The 15,460-nt window shown below is 46.9% G+C and overlaps 1 protein-coding gene across 2 annotated transcripts in view; it reads right to left on the bottom strand.

The window, feature by feature from the left end:
• GFPT2 (glutamine-fructose-6-phosphate transaminase 2) overlaps positions 1-15,460 on the bottom strand; it is a 43,490-nt gene that overhangs the window by 12,278 nt on the left and 15,752 nt on the right. For both annotated transcript variants that reach the window (XM_070460506.1, XM_020914853.2), the window contains exons 3-12: positions 14,430-14,528; positions 13,428-13,553; positions 11,107-11,165; positions 10,325-10,459; positions 8,596-8,657; positions 6,976-7,055; positions 6,422-6,539; positions 1,842-2,005; positions 383-478; positions 206-303 (exon numbers count right to left, since the gene is read on the bottom strand). In XM_070460506.1, coding sequence (XP_070316607.1) covers positions 206-303; positions 383-478; positions 1,842-2,005; positions 6,422-6,539; positions 6,976-7,055; positions 8,596-8,657; positions 10,325-10,459; positions 11,107-11,165; positions 13,428-13,553; positions 14,430-14,528 — 1,037 coding nt within the window. The remainder of the gene's footprint in view (positions 1-205; positions 304-382; positions 479-1,841; positions 2,006-6,421; positions 6,540-6,975; positions 7,056-8,595; positions 8,658-10,324; positions 10,460-11,106; positions 11,166-13,427; positions 13,554-14,429; positions 14,529-15,460) is intronic.

Here is a 15,460-nt window from a genome sequence, read left to right as displayed (position 1 = left end):
TCTAAGACATCGCTACATACAGGTGGGCAGGGAGATTCAGGCATTCACAGGCCGAACTGCAGAAGAAATGGCTCCATGCCAGTTCTCATACTGGCTCATGGCAACAAATTTGGAAGGCCAAACCCAGGACAGGATCTAAGACTCATCATGCCCTAGCCGACACTGCCTCCTGGGCACTATCGAGGGTCGAGCCTGTCGCACTTACGGCCACAGCAGCGTGGTAGCTGGTCCCACAGCCAATCACGATGAGCCGTCGGCATCGTCTGATCTCCTTCAAGTGGTCTTTCAAGCCACCCAGCAGCACTGCAGGACACGTGCAGGGCATTAATGTTGACATGAAGCAGGGACCACGCATGGGCCCAGGGCTCGGATGAGGGATTACCTGTGTTGGTCTCAAAATTCACTCGACCTCTCATGGTATTGAAAACTGATTCTGGCTGTTCAAATATCTCCTTCTGCATAAATGCACTGAAGTTACCTGGTCAAACAAGCATCAACAAGATGAGTCAATTTTAATTTTGTTACACTATCACTGCTTAGCTTTTAAGAAAAGTTATGCAGTCACAGGGACACGTATAAAGGCCACTACAGATTACGAAGGGTATCTCCAGGTATTGTCCCATCTGAGACTCACAGTGACAAGTCAGGTCAGGTATGCTTACTGTCTTCACTGTGCATATCATACCCTGCAGCTTGAAGGAGGGAGGGATGTAAGCAACAAGTGGCCGGCCTTCCTGGGCCATGCTCCTCTTGGCAAGGCCACAAGAAAGCACCATGCTTTCCTTCCTTCTACACTCCTACTTAGGAAAGTACTCATGAAGCAAGTCCAAGGAAATAGGCCACTTTTTAAAACCAAATACGCTCCTAACTTCTGTATTGAAATGAAAAACAAAAAAACCTTTTGAGCCACATATTTCTAGGGCTCTGATGTGAATGAAACCAGATAATATCCCAGGCATCCTGACAGGTGTTATGCCTGATGCCTGTCAACAGGTGTGCAGACGGGGTGAGTGCCCTCTGTGACATACAGATGCATGATGTCCAGCATTGCAGCGTCCTTGTACGCTGCCCTCGGCAGAGGACTTGTAGAAAGAGTGACATGGAGCAAACAGAGCAGGTGAGGAGAGGTGGGGCCGCAGCAGATACAGATCAGAGGAGGGCTCTCTGAGGGAGCGACGTTTCGGGGGAAATAACCAAAAGAAGCCGGTCCTGTGAGAAGCTGAGTGCCCCCCTCAGGTAAGCAAGCACTCAGCTTGTCTGAGCAACGGCGAGGAGGGCGGGATGGGTGGACAGAGGCATAGTGAGAAAGGGTTGCATGAGGTGGTGCCCGGCTGGGTGTGGGTGACTGTGGGCTGTTGCTGGGAGTGTGGGTTTTATTCAAGGAGCAGCGGGAAGCCATCGGACGGCTTTACACGGCAGGATAAAAGGGTAGGATTTGCGCTCTTATAAGTTTACCCAGGTGGCCCTGTGGAGAAGCGTGTGCAGAGAGACCAGTGTGGGGGCAGGAAGACGGGCTCCCCTGGTGAGGAGAAAGCAGTCCTGTTTACCACAGGCCCGTAGGAATGTGTCCTAGAGTTCTGAAGGGAGGCAGTTGATGGACTGAGGTCAGACCAAGCAGGAAGACCTGGTGCCTGGACACCGTCAGACATTCCCTGTGGAGTAGCCAGGCCGGGCACCCCACCTTCCCTGAGCTTCATGAACCACAGACCACCTGCGGCCCCACCCCAGTGCTTAGAGCAGGGAGGAAGGCTGTGGTGCCCACCCTGGACTGGGAAGACAGTCTCCCCCACAGAGTACCTGCCCCTGAGGTTGCTGCACGGGGACTCTCAAAAGACACTTGCCTTTCATGATTTGCTGCAATTCCATCTGCAAGGTCTGGATGGCTCGAGATGGGTCATCACTAGCCAAACGCTTGACCCGGTGAATAGAGAGCTTCCCATCAGCCACTGCGGCAATGTCATCATCCTCAAGGAAGATGACCCGGTTGGTGTGCTCTATGATAGCACTGGAGCAAGGAAAACATGGGTGTCAGAGACAGGGCCCACCCTTGAGAGTTACAAGATGGCAGTTACTCACTGCATCTCAACTGTGGGTCCGTATCAGCAGCACCGAAGAGCACTTTGCCATATGCCATATTTACACTAATTCATACCTCCTGCCCCTTCCAGCCCCCAGAACTACTTTGAAGCCAGCCCCAGACATCAAATCATCTGTAAACCTTTTGGCTTATAGCTCTAAAAGATAAGAATTATTTTGTAACCCTAGTCTAATACCATTATCACATCTTAGAGTAATAGTTATTCCTTCGTATCATCAAATATCCAGTAGGTTCAAATTTCCCCAATAATCTCATAGATGTCCTTTTATAATTGTTTTCTTCAAATCAGGATCCAAACAATGTCAACTGTGGAGAATGTTCAAGAACTAACATATTATTCTGAATCATAAAGGGAAAGTATGAAACATTTATCTTGCCTTTCCAAATGATCTGTCTTTCAGAATAACCATATTTTAAGAAGACAAGTTTCTCTTTATAGGAGGTAAATACAGCTAATAAGGAATGACAGAATTATAATAATCAACCTATGAACTTATAACTGTTAATAGCTCTAATCAAGGTCTATCAGTGGCTACTGACACGAAGAGATGAAAATCTGAGAGCAGCTTTATAATGGATGAATAAGGCCGGTGATATTGATTTTAACAGTACTGCAAAAGGACAATGAAACATAGAGCCTCCTGATGGAAGTACACACTACCTATTAAATAGTCTTGCCAAAAAAAAATCAAACCTGATGGTCAAGTTTCTAGATAACTGTAAACTCCTGTTTGCAGGAAATACAGAAGACCATGGAGGAGGCACACAACAAAATCCATTTAGTGGGAAACTCCTTCGGACAAAGGACTCCCCTTATACACACACACACATGCAGGCAAGCCAAGGAAGGGACTTGAAGGTAACTGTAAGATCTACCCATTAATGAAATGTGTAGTCACTGTGTTTATTTTTATATTAACTTTCTCTGTGTGGAAAGTAATAACGATTTTTCCCTTGAGATGGTAAATGAAAAAGAAAGGTAAGCAATAGGACAGGTGGTACACAGATATGGTAAAAGTCATGAGAATGGGCTTTCCTGGTGGTTCAGACAGGAAAGAATTCACCTGCAAATGCAGGAGATCCCTGGGTCAGGAAGATCCCCTGGAGAAGGGAATGGCTACCACTCCAGTGTTCCTGCCCGGAGAATTCCATGGACAGACTAGTCTGGCAGGCTCTAGTCCATGGGGTTGCAAAGACTTAGACATGACTGAGCGACTAACACTTAACACTATGAAGGTGGTACTTGAAGGACCATGAGAGAAAAACACGCTCATTCTGCCAAGTGCTACACCGATACGTACCCTGTGCAGAAAAATGAGCATTTAAAACTGCTGATACAGAGTTAAAAAGAGAAAACAATCAAGTTTATGGCTCTAAGAGAGGCATCTCCAGATCCCAGCGAAGAAAGATAAAGTAGGATGGAAAGCCCTTGCACTAGAAAAAATATTTTAAACAATATATGTTCTTTGAATAAAAAGCAGAAAACACAGTCAACAACAGGAAGAAGTAAAAATGGCCTGATTCAATCTCCAGTAAAGAAATACTGCTTCCACTGTACTTTCCTTCAGACAGGGCTTAATATGTGTGCTTGATTTACGTGTGCATGTAATCTGCATGTTTAAATATAATGACTGTTTTAATTTACAGAATGGATGGGGAGTCATCAAGATTACAGGTCCAGGAGTTAGACCTGAGGTGAGTCCTCATCCCTGTCTCTTACCAGCCTGTGGCCTTGGACAACACAGACACGGCCCCTCTGAGCCCGCCTTGGGTTCCTCAACTTCAAAACGGAAGGTGACCACCGTGCCTCCTCTAGAGGTCTGCTGTGACGACTACGAGGCAGTCTTGGTAAAGCCCTCCTCACAGTGTCCAGCTGTCAGTGCACAGGGCAAGCTGGTCACTGTTGTCACGAGAGCTCCACAGCATGCCTTCATATACCAGACGGTCACCTCCGTCACTCTTATTTTCCAATATGTACTGTTTCATCTATACACACAGCACACTGTAGAATCACTTTTTCAAGTTCCAAAAACTTACACAAACAAAAGAATGTCAAAGATTTAATGATAGAATTGAATTTACAGATTAATTAAAGAAGAGTAAATTTCTTTAAAAATAATTTTAAATTATTAAATTAACTGTAAACCAATTAATGTCTTCATAACAACATTAAGCCTTCCTACCAAGAAATGTGGTAATCTCTCCCTTTATTCAAATCTCTTCTTGTTTCTCATGGTAAGCTTTTGTAGTCTTTTCCAAATAGGTTTTGAATTATTTTTATTTAAATTTATTTTAGGACCGCCCTGGTAGCTCAGTTGGTAAAGAATCTGCCTGCAATGCAGGAGACCCTGGTTCAATTCCTGGGTCAGGAAGAACCAGTGGAGAAGGGAAAGGCTACCCACTGCAGTGTTCTTGGGCTTCCCTGGTCGTTCAGACGGTACAAGAATCCACCTGCAATGTGGGAGACCTGGGTTTGATCCCTGGGTTGGGAAGATCCCCTGGAGAAGAGAACGGCTACCCACTCCAGTATTCTGGTCTGGAAAATTCCATGGACTGCATCGTCCATAGAGTTGCAAAGAGTCGGACATGACTTTCCTACCAAGGAATGTGGAATCTCTCCCTGTATTCAAATCTCTTCTTGTTTCTTATGGTAAACTTTTGCAGTCTTCTCCAAATAGGTTCTGAATTGTTTCTATTTAAATTTATTTTAAGGGATTACAACTTCTTTTTTCCAGCTGTGGTAAACAGATTACTTTTTTTGTTCAACAAAGTTTTGCTGAGAGCCAACTGTACCAGTCACTTATGGAGACATGAGTGGGGGATAGGGTGGATGTGGTCCCCTACCTACCTATCTCAAGCTGACAGCAAAGTGGCTACTCCTGGGATGTCAAATTTCCACGTCTTTATACTCTGAAGACCCATAAGTATTACTTCTGACAGCCTATCAGGTGGACTTTATATAATCATATAAAAGTATATAATCATATTGCCTATAAATAATTGCTTAATCTTTCATGTACTTATGGCTTTTTTTTTGAGAAACATCTACCATACTTCACTGAATACAAGGTAATATTGATCTTAAGATTGTGATTATTTTATGTGCTTCTAAAAATTAAAACTATAGCAAATTATAATTGCAAGATGCTACTCATAGATGCTAAAATCTATAAAATAACTATATATCTTAGAAGCACTGAAATATTAGCTTCTCTTTGAAATGGTGCACTAAGAAACACAGTTTGGGAACTGCTGCTCCTTCCTAATCAGCATGAAGTACAGTGCTGGCTGGGGGCTGAAACAGGCCTTGCAGCCTGGGCTGCAGATCCCCGTTACTTCAGGTTTCCCGGGAGACCTCACCTGGGGAGGTCTTGCTTCACATCGAGGCCCTGCCAGAGGGTGGTGGGGAAAAAAGGCATAATGACGATTTGGATAAAGGAGGTAGTAGTGGTTGTGTTTATGATGGTTTTCTAGGGCTTCCCTGGTAGCTCTGCCTGCAATGCAGGAGACCCAGTTCAATTCCTGGGTTGGGAAGATCCCCTGAAGCAGGGCATGGCTACCCACTCCAGTGTGCTTGCCTGGAGCATCCTCACGGACAGAGGAGCCTGGCAGGCCACAGTCCATGAACTTGCAAGTCGGACACGACTGAGCGACTAAGCGCACATGACGGTTTTCTATTTCAACTAGCAGGAAAGCGCTTCTGTCTTTTCTGAGTGTATTTGTGTGTATCCATTTTTTTGGACACACTAAAATGGGCATGAAGCATGCCTCCTCAAGTTTCAGAGTTACTGTTTGGTGTACTGGTGAGAATGTGGACTTTGGGATCCACTGGGCCAGAGCCCTCGGTCTTGACTGTGTCTCTGATGAATGGGCAGACTCTGGCAAAGGCAGGCAAGGCTCAGGAAGGACCGAAGGCCGGAGACACTTGCCCATCTAGAGGGAGCAGCCTCTGAGTCGCCACACAAAGGACTGGAGGGAGCTGTCTGGTGTGCTCAGGTCTGCTGGTGATCCAGGAAAGTCGGACGTTTAGATTTTTATGGAAAACTTCCCAGTTTTACCATGTTGGCAGCTAACTCAATTATTCTGTACAGCCCCACATGTTGTTAGATCAGTGGACTTCGCCTTTGGCCACCAGGGCTGCTGCGGCCAGCCATGCCCAAAGTGGTCACTGGGCGAGGATCCCTTGGGAGGGCCCTCACCTCTTCCCCTTGCGGAGCTTTGAGAAAACAGCTCAAATGAGGGGGTAAGGAAGAAAGGAGGGTGTTCAGCCAGTCTTTCTTGATTCCATAATCCTCAGAAAGAAAGGAAACAAGGTCTGGCTACCTTGCATCAGAAGCAAAAAAGAATTCCACTGCTTTATTGCCCACAGCGTGAAGGCAGGTCGAGCTGTCCAGCCTCTTCATCCTTGTTTTACAGATATTCTTCACATTCTCAATATTGCCTAGAAAACGAAGGGAAGGATCACAAATCCTGTTCAAACTATTTCCTCTGAACAACAGGAAGAAGCTAGTTTCCCCTTTGAATACATATGGCAGAAATGTGCAATTTTTAGCTCTGTCTGTATCAGCCAAACTGTGTAAAAGATCTCCAAATAGGAAGAGCTCTGAATTGACTGCTAACAAAACAAACCAAATCAACTCTCAAATCAGGACATGGGTGCCTTTATGTAACAGAACCACATACAGGTCCCTTGACTTGTGTACATTATTGAAAATATACACAATAAAAAGCTTTTGAAAACATGGAGCCAAGTCTCAGTTGCATGAAAACCATTTGGACCTGGTCCCAGCAGAGTGCAGGAACGCATCCTGCCTCTGAGGGGAGCTGCTGCCTCCCAAACACTGTGGCGCTGTTCAAGTCCTTCTCAAGTAACTTACGTGTCCTATATAAGACGGGGATCTGTTCTGTGGAGAGTTTGTATTTGCTCCTTACTCCGATGAGTAGGGGGCTGCCTCTCCTGTAAGAATAAGAGGGAACTGAGTTACCTATTGCCTTGACACCCTGGGCTGGGCTGGATGTCCTCTGAACACTGAGATGGTACCCACATTGAGCCCCCTTCCCAGGGCAAAGTAACTCCAAGATCCCAAAGATTGTCCCAGAAGTTACAGAACCACTAATTATAGATAATTTAGAAAAATAAACTTTTATTGCTTCTTCACACTACCTTCTCCTGCATTCAAAATAGTAATATCATGATAACAGACTTTAAAAGGAGTTTCAAAATGTGACAGGGACCAACGAGCATTTTATAATTCTATAATTTGAAATACTTAAATTCCAAATGGCAATTTAGTTCCTGTTCAAGGAAAAATAAAGTTATAATACATTCACATTATTTCCTGCCTTGATATTGTGGTAGTCTGGGCCACAGGTACGTTCTCAATGGCCCCCAGTGCCTTCAGCATGAAGCCTGCACCCACAGGGCAGCCTAGATCCTACGGAGCTGGACCTCTGCCACCTCCCCACTCCCCACCAGCTCTCGGGTTTCACGGGGTAGTGTCCAGACAAAGCTGCTCACTGCTGTCACCCATGCCGGGCACATAGAAGGCGTCAGGAAGCACACACTGAGACTACAGGAGCCTCAAGTCCCACCAGCGCCCCTCCCTGTCACCATCCTGGCCTCACTGCAGATCCCTCACTCGAGGCTCCTTGCTCACGCTGGTTTCTCAGCCTGCCTTAGCCAGGCCGACACCTGCTTCCCTTGGGCCCCCTGTGCACTGCCTCCCGGCCCCCATCACAGGGGACGACATTCTCAGCCCAGCTCTGCCCTCCTGCACAACTGACTGTCCAGTGCTTACGGGCCCGGTGTCCCTGGGCCCCCGGCTCAGCACGCAGTAAGTGCTCAACAAGCGTTGGCTGGAGAGATGGACAGATGAATGTGTAGATGGTCAGACTGACTGTGGATGGAGAGACGGATGGATGGATAGAAGGGATGGACAGGTGAATGAGTAGATAGACAAATGGTGGATGGAGAGACAGATGGACAGGTGGGTGGTATAACAGCACCCGCACACCCACTTGTGTGAAACCACACAGTACTGGGCTCCAACAGAAGGACGTGTGGGCTGACCCAGGCCCTCTCAGCTGATTCTTGGGTCACACCCAGCATGAAGGTGATGAAGTTTGAGCTCTTGGCTTTCAAGGCCTCTTCTTTACTGGACTCAAATCAACATTCATTTTTGTTCTTAATTTCATGTTCATAATTTTACATCCTTTTTCTAAAGGGAATCTTTGAAACTGACCTGAAACCTGGATCTGCCCTTGCTATACAATTTTATTTTCAGTTGGAATTTGTTGTCAATTCCTAAAAAAAACTAGAGATTTCAAATAAATATCCAATTTTCTAGTTTCTCTTTTAAAGAAATCAGAAACTCCAGCCACAGTTGTCCTTTAGTATCTTCCACTTTGCCAGAGGCCCTGCTCCTACCTTGTGCCTCAAGCTAAGTGATTTTATTTTATTCATTTGTAACTGGAAATGTCAGTGCATTCTGCCTTACCTTGTGGCCACGGCTTCTCCAGGGTAGTGGATGCTCTTGAAAACCAGGGCAAATGCGCCTTCCTGAAAAGACAAGAAAGGAGGGTGGAACAGCTCACTCTGGCTAAGCTAGGCTGCTGCAGCCCAGTCAGTCCACGACTGCAGACAGCTCTCCCTGGGGCCTCTTTACTGCAGGCGGTCCTGGGGTCACTCACCCTGGGTACTGAGTGCAGGACGGCACATGCACAGGGATGTCAGAAACCAACCACACCACAATCCAGCACCAAAGCCCGGAACTTGTGGATTTCACTGTGAGCAATGCACATCCCCCTGTCCAGGCCCAGAAGGAACAGCTTCTGGCCCTGTGATGACCTGGGTGGACTGCTGCGGCTAGGAGATGAGGACTGCAGGGGTGCGGCCCAGGGCCTCAGGGACTCTACCTACTCAGGGAGCAATCATGAGGATGAAAGGGGCTAAACTAGGACCTATGTTTAGCTCCACACACGTTAGTGCCTGGGTTCAAATTCGGGCTCCTCGCCTTAACGGGGCAATCCTTCAGCCTTCTTTGTGCCTCGTGGTGAGCTGCCATCTTGTACGGTTTCTGTGAGCCAAAGCCTTTTAAGTGCCTAGAACAGTGCCTGCCATGGAAGCATGAGTTGTTATAATTATTATTTCTATGGCAATAACGACTCTGTGTCTTACCTTGTTGGTTTGTGCAAATCAGAATTAGAATACAGCTCTCCTATCTCAAGACTCCAAATACTCTCCCTATTTAAAACCTTGATGCAAAACTCTCTCCTACATTCTGACCATCCATACTAACCAGGACCCTACTTGACGTTATGTACAGCCAGCTATCAGTCTGGATTTCTAAGACTTAGGAACCTGGGCACACCCAGGGTCTCCCGCTATGGCCAGTGTACCAGAGATACCCAGGGCCAGCAACTCCAGGCCTCTAAGGATCTTTCAAACTGCCCCAGATGAGGGGGTTTAGGCAGAATCTGAGGAGCCTGATATTCATCCTGCTGGTTTGTCAACAATGAAGTAGGACTGAACAGAAAAGTTCTTCCCAGTCTCTGCCAAAAAGAGCTCTGTGTGGCTACGGGTACACCACTGATGTTTAAAAGGGCCACCACTGGGATGCATTCCCAAAATTTAAAATTACAAATGGGAAAGAGGAAACACTATGCTGCAAAACTAAACTGGTTCACTGTGCATTAGTTATGGGACAGGCTTTTATTTATAAATATGTTCTCTAAATTAAGGTCCCCCAAGACAGGAGTCATAGGGCAAAGGGTTTAACAGTAGACTTACTTAAAAAAAAAAAAGACTGAAACGACAAAAGGGTCACATATTTTAAACGGCAGTGTTTGTACCCAAAGAAGCCTCTGACCCCAGATGTTCCAGACTCTTGGCCCTGAACACTGTCTCCAAACTGCCCCCATCTTGGGGGAAACTATGGACAGCCCCGATGCTCAGAGGGTGGGCTCCAGCAAGTCTGGAGCCCGCTCCTCCTCCCTCCACCATCCCACGGAGGGCCTACTCTACCTCCTTCTCCAAAGAGGGGTCTCTCCTGGGCGGTCCCCCGCCAAAACCTCACAACTCCTCCCATATCTACAAGCATGCAACCTTTTAAGCCCAGACACTGTGGGCGAGCCATCTTCAGTCCTCAGGTTCTTGGAGCGGGCTTGCCTAACGAGTGCTGCTGAAAACCGAGCAGGAATGGAGGCGGGGTTTAGACCGCAACTTACCAGCTGCTGGATGACTCTCTCCACCAGAGCTGAAAAGGTAACGTCCTCAGTTTCTCTGTTGTCGAACACATATTTAATCAGCTTGGCAATGGTTTCCGTATCTGTTTCTGACTCAAACTCATAGCCTTTGCTTTCCTGGAATATTTGGTTGGACAGTGTCAGATAAGAGGCGTTGAGCAATGCTGGCCTGGCCAGCTCCCTCTCCTGCCTGCTGACTTGTCCTTGGAGTGACTTAAGGCGAGAGCAAGGGAAACAGGGAAGGGATGAGAGATGTCTGCCCCACTCCCACAGCCTAACACAGCTGAGTCACCGCGGTCTTCCCTGAGATCATCCAGCCTCAGAAGCTCGTCCTTGCAATTAATCTGGACATTGCAAAAAGTGTAGCAATCAAAATGATCAAATACACTGAGTCAAATCCACCACCTCCCAACCAATACCACAGCCTCTTCATACTCGAAACACTTGCGTCTGTCTTCCCACCCTGCATTCCATTTGGTGTATGAGTCGGTACATTATTTAGTGAATACACTTTGTTCTTTAGAATCTGCTGTGAATCTGAAACAACCTTTGAGGTAAATGTGAATGCCCTTCCCTCTCCTCCATGGAGATCTGGGAAGGAGGCTGAGCTAGGGAGAAGGTCTGCATCCAATGTGGTGACGTGGACAAGAGTGGATGGCAATTTGCTCCTGCCTTTTTTTCTGGCAGGAAATAAGACGGTTGGAAAGTTTCTGGGAAAGACCAATATCACTTGACTTAGATGTTACCCAGGGGCAGTTTCTTACCAGAAATTTCCTCAGGTCTTTGTAATTTGTGATGATCCCATTATGGATGACAACGAATTCTGGAAGAAAAGTTTAGTCAAGAGAGAAATGCTATGAAGATGTGAAGTTCAAGTCAGATGTGAAGACAGACAATTTGACAGCTTGAAACTCTACAAACTTTGCTTATACAGACACTTGTGTTAAGCAACCTTCATTTATAGAGATGAGAACTGACATCTGCCACGACTTCAATTTAAACCCGAGGAAATAACACATTTCTCCTTTGATAAAAAGCATCCATCAGCCTGGCCATGCACTGAGTTCTGATTTGTGGGCTACAATATCATGAAATAGACGCTGGTATTTATGTCATGTGAGATGATTAACCCTTCATTATCTATTAACTGTCTTCATATCCACTCCCTTCTCCATTTTTTTTTATATCTATTTATGACATTGTTTCCTCACATTGTTTTCTTAACTCTATCACACTTTCTCTCATCAGAGCCTATTGTCTTAACTTCTCATCAATAATTTGTTTTCAATAATGTGTTTTCTTTGTAAAAGACTTCTTTGTGTAATTTTTGTATGCAACGCAGCTGTTGGGTGTAAGTCTTCCTTGAAAGAATGCTCTTTGGCTGTCACTGACGAGTTAGAGAAACCTTACGAATCTTATTTCCCAGTTGTTTTCTTTTCAATTATTCATCCTGAGTCAGGGCAGGCACTTCCAAGTTTGGGTGTGGGGGGATCTCCTTGGAGCCTCCCTGCTTTGGGGACACAGACTCACTGTCTGCACTGAGGTGGGGTCCACCCTACCATGTGAGTGGGCAGGAGGCTGGGGTTGGTGTGGCTCTTCTGCTGAGAGGCATGCACTGGGCTTTCCTGTTCTCTGGAAGATGCTTCACCCTCCCAGACTGGGCAGGGGGAGCTGCCTCCAGGCACCAGTGTGAACAGGGGCAAAGGCACCAGGGAGCTGTTCTCTCCTGTGGCCTGACTTCCACAACAACTAACAGCAAGTGAGGCCTGTCAAGTGTTTAGTTAATAGTATTGAGTGGGCCAAAAAGTTTGTTTAGGGTTTTTCCCTAAGATGTTACAGAACAAATTTTTCAGCCAACACAATAAATACCCTTGGTGGCTCAGATGGTAAAGAATCTGCCTGCAGTGCGGGAGACCAGGGCTTGATCCCTGGGTCAGGAAGAATCCCTGGACAAGGAAATGGCAAGCCACTTCAGTATTCTTGCCTGGAAAATCCCTATGGACAGAGGAGCCTGGCGGGCTACAGTCCATGGGGTCATACAGAGTTGGACACGACTGAGTGAATAACATGTTCAACATGTTCATTAAATACCCCACAGCTACTCTTATGTATCTGACCCCTGCTCTAATACGATGCTTGGCAAGAACTTGCATTATGCTGCATTCGGGAATCAGCCTGGGGTTTGGGGGCCCTGGCTGACTCCAGAAATCATTCTCTCTCCCAGACACTCTTCCCATCATGGCCAGGTGTGGGTTGTGGGGTTTTCTGACCTGACCAGGCCCAAACTAGAGTGGTGACCCTCGAGATGATGTCTCAGACCTTTGTCGCCCTTGAAGCCCTGTAAGGAGTCAGGGATTATCCCCTGCCTTCTCATGTGCCCATGTGTCCTGCTCCCAGAGGCCCTGACACCCCTGGGGGCTGAACACAGAGTCTCCGAGAGCTTCCGGCGGCAGCTCCGAACCCACACGTCCTGCCTGTGTGTGAGGGAACTGGGGGCACCGTTTAAGGGAGCCGCCACACAGAGAGCCGTCCTGGGGGCTCAGGCAAGCTATGTGGGCCCAGGCCTACTGGGGGCTGGCGTGCTGCGAGGGGACTTGGAAGGTCAGGATTGGAGCAGGCATCTCAGGTGTTAGACAAGATCAGCACTTCTACCTGCCCTGGTGCGGGCCACTCTCTTCAGAGGCAGGGCTGGGTACAGCCGGATGAGAGATGAACTCAAACCTTTCCTCAGGCACTCTGCCCTCTGGAACACCCTGGTCCCCAGTCGAGAAACAATGCCCAGGTCTTCAACCCTTTGCACCACCAAGTTCCCCTGAGGCTGGGTCCCCAGGGCCAACAGAATCTGTGGGAAGGGCCACTGTGTTCCTGTGGATGCCCATGGAGTCAGCACCACCCACAGGCATCTGCACTTAGGAGGCCAGGTTGAATTTGCCTCCTGTCCAGGGCCCAGGGTCACCAGTTTGGATACTCAGGGAAGACAGGGCAGCTGAGAAGCCAGGTGGTGCTGAGTGTGGATCAAGTCTGACACACACGTCACAGGGCCAGTCACGCCCCTGGGACAGGGGAGCAAGGCTGCACTACATACCGTTGCCTTTGTCTGAGCGCTGTGGGTGGCTGTTGACAGCATTGGGCACCCCGTGAGTGGCCCAGCGTGTGTGGGCAATGCCAAAGTGGGTCTCAAACTCCACTTTCAGGTCCATGCTGTCTTGTTCTAGATGAAGGAAAAATGTTTGCCACACTTTAAAAATAAGCATTGACATGATGCTGTTACCCAAGGTGGCTTCATTAAATGGAGACATCAGCCACACCAAAAGTATGTTCCATCATAAACCACAAAGGCCCCATTCTGGGAGTTTCTGCCAGACCCTTGTGTTACTTAGTACTTATTAATAACTTAAACTCACTTACTTGAAATAAACTCACTTTAAAAATAAAGGCTCAGGGATTTCCCTGGTGGTCCAGAGGCTAAGACTCTGCACTCCCTATGCAGGGGGCCCGTGTTTGATCCCTGGTCAGGGAACTAGATACCACATGCTGCAACTAAGAGCTGGCTTCAACTATAATAAAAAAGATCCCATGTGTTGCAGCTAGGACCCAGTGCCAAATAAATAAATAATTAAAGAAAAAAACCCAAAGGCTCAGACGGTAAAGCGTCTGTCTACAGTGCAGGAGACCTGGGTTCGATTCCTGGGTCGGGAAGATTCCCTGGAGAAGGAAACGGCAACCCACTCCAGTACTCTTGCTTAGAAAATCCCATGGACGGAGGAGCCTGGTGCAGGCTACTGTCCATGGGGTCGCAAAGAGTCGGACATGACTGAGCGACTTCACCCACCATAAATGGGAAAGCAGTATCATTTGCCAGAAAAATTAAAATACATAAGTACTAAATATTGAAAAAGAGATACTCAGAGCACCGTCACCTGAAATAAACCATCCCATGCTCTGGGCAGCAGTTCTGCAACATGGATTTAACCCTCCTCCTAAAGACGAATAGGTTAACGTCTCTAGTCTCCAATGCTGCAGGGACGAGAGCCTCTCAAGCAGCCGAGGCTGTATTTGCTACGAACTCGGCAAGTCCTCCACTTACTGTAAAGCTCTTCATCAAGGGCCTTGACATTTCCTCTTTTCTTGACTAGCTGGATATGCCTTTCTTTGACTTCATTATTATTTCCATCAATTGCCACACCTGTAAAGTAAACATGATTTTTGTATTGCAATTTGTTTTGTCTCTCACACTTCATTATAGGGAGCAACCCAGGGGAGGGCTATACAACTGTGAATTTATTAGTTCTCATTCCTTAGGCTTGCAGCCCAGAAGAGAACCAGACAGTGTTAGAATATCAACTTGGAAAGAGGAGGCTATGGCTGTGGCAGTGCTTACCAGCAGGCAGGGAACACATGCTTGAGCCCTGCTGCGGCTGCTAACCCAGGATAACTCCTGGGAGCCTGCCTGCAGGAGGTGTGCCACCATGTCTGCCACCAAAGGCAGTGGGCTCATTTAAGAAAGTTTCTGTGCTTTGCATTCTGGCACTTTAACAACAGAGTTTCCACCGCACTAGGGTTCCTACAATCTTTCATCTCGCTTTCTATTAAGAATTTATGGTGGTGGTGATGGGTTTAGTCGCTAAGTTGTGTATGAATCTTGCGACCCCATGTGACTGTAGCCTGCCAGGCTCCTCTGTCCATGGGATTCTCCAGGCAAGAATGCTGGAGTGGGTTGCCTTTTCCTTTTCCAATTAAGAATTTATAGGGATATATAATTATCTGGCTCTTCTTTTTCTCCTAAGGCTGCTTAATTAAAAATGGGAACAGACTAAATAGCCACCTCTTATGTGGATGGAGAAGTGAACTGTGAGATGGCCATCCAGAAGAGTACTGTGCAGTCACTTAGATAATGTTAGGAAGCATTGAGGATAACGGAAAATGACAAGGCAAGTGAAAGAAGAATACAAAATTACAGAACGGCATAATTGTAATTAGGTAAAAACAATAAATAACTGCATGACACTTCTACTGTCCCCAGACCCCAGATGACCAGAAGAGGTATTGATATTGATGGGGGGCACTTTTGATGGATTTTTTCTTACCCTTGTTTTTTCCTTTCTATTTTTCTATAGA

Source organism: Odocoileus virginianus, chromosome 3 (assembly GCF_023699985.2).
Source record: "Odocoileus virginianus isolate 20LAN1187 ecotype Illinois chromosome 3, Ovbor_1.2, whole genome shotgun sequence".
In the NCBI taxonomy this organism is placed as follows: Eukaryota; Metazoa; Chordata; class Mammalia; order Artiodactyla; family Cervidae; genus Odocoileus; species Odocoileus virginianus.
Note: the sequence above shows the minus strand (reverse complement) of the source record. Positions and strands in the feature narration are given on the sequence as shown.